Genomic DNA, 12,258 nt, shown 5'->3' on the forward strand with positions numbered 1-12,258 from the left:
TTAGAAATTTTGAATCAACAGCTTCTTTACAGTGGCAGATGAATCTAGTTATGTGCTCCAGAGCATATATTGACCCTTGACTATTGAACTACATAAAGTCTGGGAATCTAAACTTGGTGGGATAAGGGCACATTCTATCTATGTAGTCTGGATAGCGTTTCTTATAAGTTGGTATGTGAATTTGTTGAACCCTTGGACCATAAACTTGTTCAACTATCCCTAAAATATATTCTGGATCAATTCTATCTAATGGGGTGTTAAACTTTGGAATCATTTTTAGCCCATGTATCTTGGCGAAATATTTTCATAATTTATAATTCTTGCTTTTAAATTATTTTCAGCTTCTTTCACAACTACAAGTTTTCCTAAATTTATTCTAGATTCTGGTGAGAAGCTACTTTTTAAGTTGAACTGCTTTGGTCAAATTGGCTCTTTACTAATTGTATTAGGATATGTTTTCTTAAAGTTTGATTCTTTAACCTTCTTATTATTTATGTGGTTTTTGACTTCAACTGCCACTTATTTAGATATCTTATTAACTGTTTTCATCATTACATGGTTAAAGTCATCTATTATTTCATCATTTTCACTCTTTATTTTGGCATCTAATTTAAGATTAACATCTTCCAGTGTTTTAACAACTTCTTAACAAGAAACTTTATTAAAGTTATGTAATTTTTCAAAATTTCCTTCTAAGTTCCTTTCAAACCCTTCAAAATTTCTTGTTAAATCCCTTTCACAAGTCTATCTTTCTCAAACATTGGACTCTAGCCCAATATGAGTTGACCTATCATTTATCACTGCAATCCTGTTGTAATAATCATCATAAATTTTTATTCTAGTCTTATGTTTTTCCTTCATTTCTTCAGCAAGGCGTCGATATTTTTTATCAATTTTTCTATTAGTTTCCTCTAATATTTCCTCAAGACGTGCATATCTCTCTTATAATCATGTATATGTCTCTCTCTTTTTTCTTTTCTAACTTTCTTTTTTCTGAAAAGTTGGTATTTCATGTTCTGTTCCAATAGGAACATTAATTAATTCATCTTTCTCTTATAAACTTCCTAGTAATTTTGATTTTTTTGATGCCATTATTCTAAAGAATTAATTTGACAGGTAGCTCCACTCCTCCCTTTTTTTTCTTTTTTTCCGTACCCAAATCTCTTGTAAACCTAAAGGGGATGGAAACTTGATAAAACTGTGATGCAATTATTTTGAGTTTTTGTTGAACTCGTAGTAATGGCAATTGTTGATAACCTCTGCCTTTAAATTATGTTAGCTTATTATACGTGTTTCTATACGCATTCCTTTTATTTACATCGGTAACTTTTATCTTCTAAGTTTCGCTTAGACAATCCTTCAATGATTTCTGTTCGTTAGTCGATTATCAGTTAGATATCTTGCAACTCTTTATGTACTTCCCATTTAAATTGATAGTATAACAGTACCATCTAATCATGTGCTGCACATAAGCAGTACCATGACATGTAGAATTCTTTCCATCACGCAAAATATCCATTTCACAAGAGTTTATACACTCTCGCGGGAGCAGTGGTCATCAGGTATTCTCTGGCCTGAGAGAACCAGGTTCGCATTGGACCGTCAGAATATCTCAGGATCTGATTTAGATCAGTTTGAGAAGACATGCGGTCCGCAGCTGCCTAGCTATCGAGACCTGAGGATAAGGGGGCTGAGCCCGCTCCTGTGCATCCCCAAGCGCGCTGCCCCCCTATGCGCGCAACACTTAAAAGACACCCAGAATCTAGAGCCACAAAATCACAAGGCAGTCTGAGAGGCGGTTATTCATCTAAGGCAAATCTTCACTCTTGATCAAGCAAAGATATAATCAAAGTGTTAGGCGATTCTCTACATCGGGATAGTTACTGAAATAGCAAGCCTACAGATTATAAAACAAAAATTTACATTTCAAGTACATCAAATTCATAGCGATAATAAAGTTGAATTACATCAAGACCAGTATGGACTATGGACGGACACCAACGAGAAAATACAAGGTCCTTCATGATCGAGCTAGCAATAAAAGGAGACCAGCTAACCATGCTTGGAGATTTACCTGACTCCAACATATATTTACCTACCACAAATAACTACAGACATGATACGAGTCCGACACTACTACAACTACAGGCTTGATACTTTGGCCCTGCTGCAACTGCCAAAAACTTCATTGCAGCAACCAAATCCCTAAATCTAAAAAGTACATAAAAAAAAAAAAAAGACAATAATACAGGACAGACAAATTTAAGATAAAATTGAAGCCCAATCAATCTCGTAAGAAGGATACTTCTGCAACATAAAATTCCCCGAGTCAAACTCTAACGGTGCTTCCTCAATATCCGGAAACGTCAGATCAGACAAGGGCGAAGATCCACCCGACCCATCACTCTCCGTCAACACCGGGGACGGTGTCTCAGACTTGACCACCGGCTCCTCCTCCTGTGTCCCCACCACCAAGCTGGTTTCCTTCTTGGTCGAGTTACTTCGCTTCTCTACTTTTCCTCGTTTCTGCTGCGAAGAATTCTCCAAGCTCTCGCAAATAGCTTGGAGTTTCGCATCAACCGAGGAATGGAGAGGCTTGTACTCGCCGATGTGGGACCCTTGGTGGCGTAGATTAGGGAAGTTAAGCCTTGCAAAGTCGCCTCTGAGTTTGTAAGCTGCTTTGTCATAAGCCAAAGCCGCCTCCTCTGCTGTGTCAAAGGTGCCGAGCCAGAGACGGGTTCTATTCTTGGGTAAACGGATCTCAGCGACCCACTTGCCCCAGTGCCTTTGCCTTACTCCTCTGTAAAGCTTCGTGGATTTTGATGGTGTACCCATTTGTTTCATGGGGACTGGCTTCGGAGATAAAAATTTGAGGGTTTGCGGTTGTTGGCAAGTTCGAAGGTAAGAGTGGCTGTTATTTTGGTGGATTTGGGTTTGGATCTGGTGGATCTGGTTTGGGGTAAGGTGGTTGAGCCCAATTGAACTAGATGGCTGCTGGAGACCCATTGCGTCGTTAATCGAGAACCCAGTTGAAAATGGGTAGGCCGTCGATGTGGAGCAGCAAACGTCTGGGTACAAAAAGGGCTGTTGCTGTTGCTGTAGATGTGATGGTGTAGAGAAAGAAAAGAAGTAATCGTAAGAAGTAGAAGGGAGAGAAGGTAAAGAAGGAGAAGAAGGATAGTTAGGGGTTTGAGAAGGAGAAGGATAGTTAGGGGTTTGAGAAGGAGATGGGGTAGCTATTGAGGAAGCACTTTTCATAAAAGGTTCAAGTGCTTCCATTAACTCGCCCACCAAGGGATCTGATTGAAGCGATATGCTACTGTAGAGATCCATTGTAGCTGCCATGCCTTCAAGAAAAGCTCAAAATTATAGACAAGAAGAAAAATTCAGAAGAAAAAAAAAAACCTAGTTCTTGATTTAAATTTAAAGAACAGGTTTGTGCTTTACAAAATAGAAAGTAAGAGAGGTATAGAAATAGACAACCTCTTTGGATTCAAGAACCTAAAAAACCAACCTTGAGGGAACTTAAAAACAACCCTTCAAGCTGATTCAGCTAGCAAAAGAAGAAATAGCTTAAAATCAACAGAATATGAAAGATGAAAACGTTTGAGGAAAAAAAAAAAACCTGGATCTCGATTCTGAAAACACCTGGCTTTCGTTAAAATCCTTCTTAAGTTTGCTTTTTAAACACTACTTTCATCAGAAAAACAAACCCAGAAATCACAACTTGAAAGACAGATGATTAACAGAAAGGGATTCAGCGAAGCGGGGCATTACAGAGAGGGGGGGTCGATTAAAACTTAAAAATCAACAATCACAAAGAGCTCACTAAGCGCCCTTGCCTTTACTTTTCTCTCACTGTTTTCTTCTTCTTTCTTTTAGTGTGAACCACTCTTGTTCTTTCTTGATTTATCTCACCAGCTCTCTTGCACTTTATATAATCACGCCGTTGATTTCAACTAACCTCTCTCTTACCTCACTTCATCTTTGCTTGATTAATAATTCGAGCATTTTTAGGTCGCTCTCCGAACCAGCTAGCTTCTACTCGCGAAGCAAGGACTTTGTTTTCAATCAATGCTCATTGATCCAGTAGGCTGGAGACACGTGTTGGTCATCCGTTCGTTCTTCGACACCTGTCCATCACTTACCGTCATGTTCAGTGGAATTTTGTAGATGGCCATTTGCTTGAAAAATTATCTCTAATCTTGTTGACTTTTTATTATGCGTTCACATTTTCTTTATGCAAAACACCATCATGTCTTTTGACAATTGCACGCTCCATGTACAATGCTTTAAAGAAAATGAATTAATTAATGTTTTGATCATCATGGAGAGATGATGGTGTAGATAAACGGTTGTGATCGTTATTAAAATTTAATGAGGAGGGATAAGGTTGAGGCCTTGAGGGGGCAGTTGATACACGGTTGTGGTTGACAACCTCTTTTCCAAATTTTTTTTTTATTATTATTAATTTTATGAGTTGATATTGAAATTTATATTATTTAAGATAAAACTTAGGTTATGTTTAAAAGTAATTTCTGAAAATTAATTTTCAAATTTTCATGTGTTTGTTTCCCATTAGAAAAGTTAGTCAACGTAAAACATTTTCCAGTCAAAAAAAAATTTGGCTTGATTTCTAGGAAAGTGTTTTCCTGTAAAATTTGGGTGGAAAACACTTTTCTGAAGTTGTGAAAAAATTAAAAATATCATATTATTTGCTGATTATATCAAATTTGATCATCAAACTTTTAATTGCTATATATATTTTGTTTTGAATATTTATTTTTCAATTTCATCCCTTAAAATTTAATTTTATATTAACTTTGGTCCTCATTTTTATAATTGTCATTTGTTTTTCCCTTATCATTTTTTCATTCTCATTCAACTTTTTAATTTGTAAGATTTTTTCCTCATTATTTTAATAAACTTGATAAAAATAAAACATTAATAAGTTATTTTTCAGCTCATTTTCCATGACATAACCAAACACTGAAAAGTGTTTTTCAATTTATTTTTCATTACACTACCAAACATTAGAAAATAATTCACTTTCCCGGAATTCACTTCCAAAAGAAAACTATTTTTCAGAAAACAAACGGGGTCTTAAAAGATGTTTATAATTTTAAATTCTAATGTTTCTTTATATTTGTTCAAATAAGCATGCTATATAAAAATTGAGTTAATTAGTTTTTGCTTATATTTTTAAAATTGTATGGAAAATAAATGTATGTTATTTTTTTAGTTATGTTGATGTGGAATAAGGTTCAGAGTAATTGGATCATGATTGTGGTATTGAATTTATGATATATATGAAGATGTCGATAACCTGGTATGATTCAAATATAAGAGAAACTCTACTAAAATTTCAGTAGAGTGAAAAATATCACCAAGTTTTTTATATATATTTCCCTTAAAAGGCAATATTGTGGAAATTAAATTTTTAAGAATGTGACAATTTGGATTGGTTAATTTTACATTGTTTTAACAGAATTTAACACTCATTTTTATCTAATTTCCCAACATTGCTTTTTAATTTTTAAAAGCCTTCTTTCCTCTCTAAATTTCTTCATAGACCGGATTTAGGGTTTATTCATTGTAAAGGGATAATTTAGTATTATTTTCTTAGTTCATTGGATTTTATTTAAGAGCGCACATAAACAAGATGGTGATGTTAAAATTTTAATAAAAACATTTTGCACCAACCGAGAAGTAATAGAACTTTAAGAACAAATAATTAATATTTGAAAATAATAAAATTTAATCAATTTTATAGCCCTTCAACAAATAAATACATTTCTATTGTTTTTATTCTAATTTATACAAAAATATATTGCGTGAATAGTATGCATGTTAAGATTTTATTTTGATATCAATTAGAAGTATGATATATATTTAGTGTCCATGCTAGAATATATATATTTTGTTGCAAGTTGTCATATTATAATTATATTGCATGTTTATAAATTAAATATATAATCATCACTTTTCTAATTATTATTTGCTAATTTGTTAACAACATAAATTTTTATGTATGTGTGATAAATATAGTGGATTGTTTTTAGTAATATATATATATATATATGCAGAGCCAATGGCCGGTTAACATATCCATTGTTTTTCATCTCGTCAAATAAATTTGTAAAAAGCCACTGGAATCCGCAGGACAAGTCCGTGATTAGAGTTTGTTTCTTTCTGTGTTTTAAAAGTATTTTTGATAAAATTTGAAATTTTTTTATTTTTTTATTAACTTGAAATTAATATGTTTTTAGTGTTTTCAAATCATTTTGATGTGCTGATGTCAAAAATGATTTTTAAAAAATAAAAAAATATTATTGATATATATTTTAACACGAAAAGCTATTTGAAAAGCAAACGCAACCAAACTACAAAAGAAACCCAAATAATGAAATTTCTCCAAGACACTTCTTATCATTCCACGTTGTCAAGGGGTCCATTGAAAAAAGAAATAGTTGTGCTGATCAAATTCCTTTCTTATCCAAGATCGAAAGTCAAACCATGAAACCCTATTTTATTCATTGTATAGAAGCATATTCCACCCCTAGTTTTATTTATTTATATATATTTAACAAATACTAAAAACAATTGAAGGCGGCCACTGTTTATATAAACAGTGAGCCTCATCCTATTTTTAAATTTTTTTATTTTTTAGTTGCGTAATTTTACTGTATAATTATATAAAATTTAATTCTAAATTATAGTAAAAATATGAAATCAAAAGATAATTGCTAAACATATTTTTTTAGCTGCATTTTTTTACGATCTAATTATATGAATTTAGATTCAAAATTATAATTGAAATACAATAAACTAAAGTGAAATACAAAGAAAACACATAGATCACCTTAAATTCATGACAAATTTTATTTTAGATTGTCAAAAATAGTGAATGAAAAAAAAATAGTTAGTTACCACGATTCCAACAACAAAAATTATTAAGCTTGGTATTAGCGACTTAGTTTTATGTTAGTAAGTTTTCTTTTTAAAAATATTTGAAAAGAAAGATTGAGTTTTGTTTGACTTTTAGAATTTAGTTGATTTTAATTTATTAAATGATTATGAGTTATTATGAATTCAATACATGTGGTTTTGAAATATTTTTATGATAATTATTAGGTGTTTTAAATAAAATGGGTTAAAAAGAAGGTTTTCATTATATATATAAAAAAAACCCACCCATTGATTCTCTAAATCCAATATTTTATGTATTATACTTAATTCAACATAATGCATTAAACTAAACTAATGAAATTTCTCCAATACACTTCTTATCATTCCACGTTGTCAAAGAGGTCCATTGAAAAAACAAATAGCTGTCCTGATCAAATTCCTTTCTCATCCAAGATTGAAAGTCCAAACGTTGAAACCCTATTTTATTCTCTGTATAGAAGCATATTCTACCCCTAGTTTTATTTATTTATGTATATTTAACAAAAACTAAAATATTTGAAGGCAGCCGCTGTTTACATAAACAGTGATCCTCTTGCCCAATTTTTTTTTTAATTTATATTTTTTAGTTGTGTAATTTTACTATATAATTATATAAAATTTGATTCTCAATTATAGTAAAAATATAAAATGAAAAATAATTGTCAAACTCTTTTTTTAATTGCATCGTTTTACCGTCTAATTATATGAAATTAGGTTCAAAATTATTATTTAAATACAATAAAAGGTAGAGAACTGAAATGTGAAATACAAATAAAATACATGGCGCACCTCAAATTTACATCAACTATTTTTTGTTCAAAAGTTTATTTTGTTTGTTTTTCAATCCTCGAGTTACAGAGAAAGTTGTTGAAAACAATGAAGGAGAGAAAATAATTGGTTGTTATGATTCCAACAACAAAAATTATTAAACTTGGTATCAACAAGTTTCATTCCACAATAAGAGTTTGATGTTGGTAAGTTTTCCCTTTAAAAATGTTTGAAAATAGAGATCAAGTTCAGTTTTGACTTTTGAGATTCAGATCATTTTGATTTTCTTCAGTGATTTTGGGGCATTATGAGTTTAGTATGTGGTTTAGGAAGGTTTTTGTGGTGGTTATTAGGTGTTTTGGGATGAAATGAGTTAAAACATATATTTTCAACCAAAAAACCCCCCGCCTTGTAATTTTCTGAGCACCACAGTGATCGATGCTCGAATTTTAAGCTGGCCAGCAGCAGGCGACCTGCTATTTGTTTTTTAAAAAAAAAATAAAAAAAATAATGACAAACAATATGTTATCCATCCTTTATAAAAGAAAAAAAATTATGGCCAAGGAGTGCGAGATTGACCTAGGACCACACTTCTTTTTTTAAAGTCAAATTACTTCTTACATGTTTTCGAGGTTGTTTTTTTAATTTGAATGTCTTGTATTTGATATCCATCTTTTATAAAAGAAAAAAAATTATGGCAAAGGGGTGCGAGATTGACCTAGGACCACACTTCTTTTTAAAAAAAAGTTAAATTACTTCTTACATGTTTTTGAGGTTGTTTTTTAATTTGAATGTTTTGCATTTGTTTTTTTATTATTTGATTTTTTTTATATTTGAATACAAAAAAATTATTTAGATCACATTAAAATAACTCTAATATAATTTAATTTGAAATTTACACTTGAAAAAAAAATCAAATTTAAAGTTTTGAAGTTTAATTTATTAGAACAAATTTAATAACAATATAAAAAACTTTAAGATATATTTTATTTCAACTCTCAACAAAGCACGTAAAGTAAATTAATACAACTCTAAAATGAAGTCAATTTCTTATGATGATCAATCATCAAAAGTCAATCTCTTATATTAAAAGTAATTGACATCACAATAACATATCCAACGGTAGAGGCGGCTCTTGATCTAAATCTTACGTTACATGAAACAGTTGGCAACGTGCTAAACTCATGAATACGCAAAATTAACCTGACCGTGGTTAAGTTACCGCGGTCAACACGGAAAGTAATAATGCTTATTTGTTTTTGTGTTTTTTAAAGTGTTAAAAAATTAAAATTTTTTTATTTTAAATTAATATTTTTTTATTTTTAATTATTTTAATATATATGGTGATATTAAAAATAATTTTTAAAAAATAAAAAAATATAATTTTTAAAAAACAAACTCAATCATATTAAAATAAAAAAACAACATATCACGTGCGGAGTAATGGGAGTGGGTCCCCTCTGCGTTTGCGGCGCCAGTAGTTGTAGAGAGCGTCATGGACTTTAGGGAGGCCATTTTAAGAGTCTCGACCCACGCGCAGGAGAACTGCATTTGGACGATTGAAACGTCTAGGAGAAGTATTCGCTTGCTTTGGGAAGATACAGTTAGTTAAATAAAATTCATACAACCCATGCCTTTGTTTTGTTCGTTGTTATTTTGATTCCATCAGTTTTTGTATCCGGATTTCCTTTCCATGTTTTATACACTATTTATTTCTTAACAAGAGGGTGTTTTTTTTATATATTTTAAAAAGTTTTGAAATTTTTTATTTTTTCTTTATTTCAAAATATTTTTTTTATATTTTCAAATTATTTTCACCTAATAACAATAATAAATTTTAAAATAAAAAAATTATTTCAACTCTTTTCTTTTCTAAAAAAAAAAACATTCTAAAAAAATAATAGTTACCCAATAATCATTAACACAGTACCACGCAGCCTGAACTGTTCCACGATGTGTTGAAGATTAAAAAAACAAAAACAATCTCATCAAATCCCGAAAAAGGCGTTGGTTTAGTTTGTTGACCAGTTCAATTCAAATGTGAATCTCGGGTTTTGTCGGCGGGATTCAAGACCCGAAAACACGTGATCCGGGTATTTGAGTTCCACTCAATGACTTTTCTTTTTCATTTTCTTTTTAATTTCTTTCACGCGAAACAAAGAAATGTGATTCGTCTTAAATACTCAGACACAATTATAAAACTTTGACATATTATTATCTATTATCTTTATCTGTAAAGCTAAATGATAAGACGTTTTTACTATATCAACATCATTATTCATCCTTTTATATTTTCATTGTAGATTATAATATTAAATTTTTTAATAAATTTTAATTTGATTTTAATTTTTTTTCACAATTAAATTCAAATTAAAGCTCAATTCCATATTATTTTTAAGGTGAGGGTTGAATTGCAAGACTAGTTTATTTTTTTTCACAATATTTTTTTTTTGTGCATTTGAATTTGTTAATGAAATATATTTTTATCTACCATATTTTTTTTATTATATGGTGACCAGTCCTATTCATTTTTTAAATATTCATTTCGATACTAAATTTTAATTTCATCATTTTCAATTCTTATTGAGTGAGAGGAGAGAAAGGCAATCACATAAATCCAACCTAGAGAGAAAAGCATCGTTTCAACGATTCTAGTCACCAAAACATTAGATTTTTGTTCTAAATGGTTCCATATGACGAGGGAAGTTTAAATTAGATGTTTTGTTACATTGAAAATGCCTAAAAAAACAGATCCGAGCTAGGGAAGAAATTAGGTTCCGGATTGATTCATGATTTTGGACCAATTTTTGCACTTTTGGAGGTTAAGGATAGGTTGTGAGAGTATTTTCTAGGTGTTTGGGGTTATAAATTGGTTTTTAGATGACAGAAACCATGCACTCTAATTTTTCAGTAACCACAATGCTCGCAATTTATGTATGCTAGACGACACGTCTTTTTTTTTTCTTCAAATTGAATTAGAACAGATGACATGTCATCCACCTCATTATTTTACAAAAAAGCATGCGTGCAGGCCCTCTAGTCATGAGTCAGGCGCTAAGGCTGACCTCATTCTTTGTTTGTTTGTTTTTTATTTACAACTTTATTTAATGTTTTTTAATATAACTTTTAAATTTGTATTTTACTTCTCTATTATTTTTTGTGCTTATTTATCCTCATTTAAATAGTGATTAGTTTTTAATTATATTGGATTTGTTTAATTTTTAAGAGATTTATATTATTCATTTGTAGTTTTTTTTTAATATTATATATATATTAAATTTATTTTTAGAAATGAAAAAATTTATTTATTATGATATTTTTAATATGTGCAGCCTTGCATATTAGTTTTTTATTTTATTTTATCCAATAAATCTTATGTGTTTGTTGATTTCTATTTCAATTTGATTTGAATAAACAAATTCATTAAACACAACCAGGTAAATTACTCATATTAAAATATTAAATATCTTGATCTACATTTGTCTCTCAGTTTTTTTTTCCATTTTTTTCTTTAAAAAAAAAATTACGAACCTAAAATGGCTTTGTTTGGGTGCTCTCTCTCTCTCTCTGAACTTGAATTTTTTTTCTCATATTCTAAAAAATATAGTTTCAAAAAGGTCTGGCGAGTTTAACTCTTTTTTTTATTACTATTTTCAACATCTCAGTATTAGGTTGGTGTTTGATTTTGTGATCGTCTATTTTTGTTATTATATAGTTAAATAAAAAATAGTTTTTCAAAAAACAAATTATAATCTCATTGGAGTTAATAACCCGGTTCATAAGTTTGGCGTGCTAGCTCATATTATCCAGTTTATAGATTTGACAAGTTCACTCATTAGCTGGATATTTTTTTTTGTTCTTGGTGCTTTAATTGTTTTTCTTGATTTTATCTTTTAATATTGTATTAGTGGAGAAATAAACTGTGAATATAATTAAAAAAAATAGTTTAGAAAAAAAGATGTTATTAAACTCAATAGAGTCCATGACACGAGTCGCTTGGGGAACTAAGATCGAGCAAATTTGTCATTGTCTTAATAATTGTTTTGAAAAAGAATATCATTTTTTTTTAAATTAAATCATGTTTTTACAAGTTATCAAAATTATATTTGAACTTATAAAATTAATCAATTTAATTTAAGCTAACTTTTTTATGGTTTAGTTAAATAAAAATTTAGATTGCAAAATTTTAAGAAAATTAATCCGACGCGCGGTGAAATGCACACCAATTAACTAGTTCATTAAATCCAATGGTTTCTCCATTTAAAGAAAAGAAAACAAAGTGGCGAAAATCCTCCGGTGATTTTAATTGAGAACTTGAAAAATAAAAAATACACGGTGCGGTGAGCAATTATTAAATTGCAAGTGACAAATAACAACTAATTAATCACTTAAGACTAAATGTGGGATATGTTTTTAAAACATATATTTTTTCTAAAATATCTTCTTACTTTTAATATTAACATATCAAAATCATAAAAATTATTAAAAATAATAATTTTATATTTGTTTTTTAAAGTTAAACACCTTTAAACGCGTATAAAA

General features: G+C 30.0%; 1 protein-coding gene across 1 annotated transcript; it reads right to left on the reverse strand.

Moving 5' to 3' along the window:
• Window positions 1–1,918: 1,918 nt before the first annotated feature.
• On the reverse strand, window positions 1,919–3,978 carry LOC7468904 (ethylene-responsive transcription factor RAP2-13-like). Its single transcript, XM_002307354.4, has one exon. The coding sequence runs from the start codon at window positions 3,343–3,345 to the stop codon at window positions 2,263–2,265; it is 1,083 nt and encodes a 360-aa protein (XP_002307390.4). The 5' UTR covers window positions 3,346–3,978; the 3' UTR covers window positions 1,919–2,262.
• Between the last annotated feature and the right edge of the window lie 8,280 nt (window positions 3,979–12,258).

This window comes from Populus trichocarpa, chromosome 5, assembly GCF_000002775.5.
Source record: "Populus trichocarpa isolate Nisqually-1 chromosome 5, P.trichocarpa_v4.1, whole genome shotgun sequence".
In the NCBI taxonomy this organism is placed as follows: Eukaryota; Viridiplantae; Streptophyta; class Magnoliopsida; order Malpighiales; family Salicaceae; genus Populus; species Populus trichocarpa.

Bases quoted from the DNA above. Each gene is read 5' to 3' on its own strand.
- LOC7468904 (XM_002307354.4), bottom strand. From the start codon at position 3,345: ATGGCAGCTACAATGGATCTCTACAGTAGCATATCGCTTCAATCAGAT.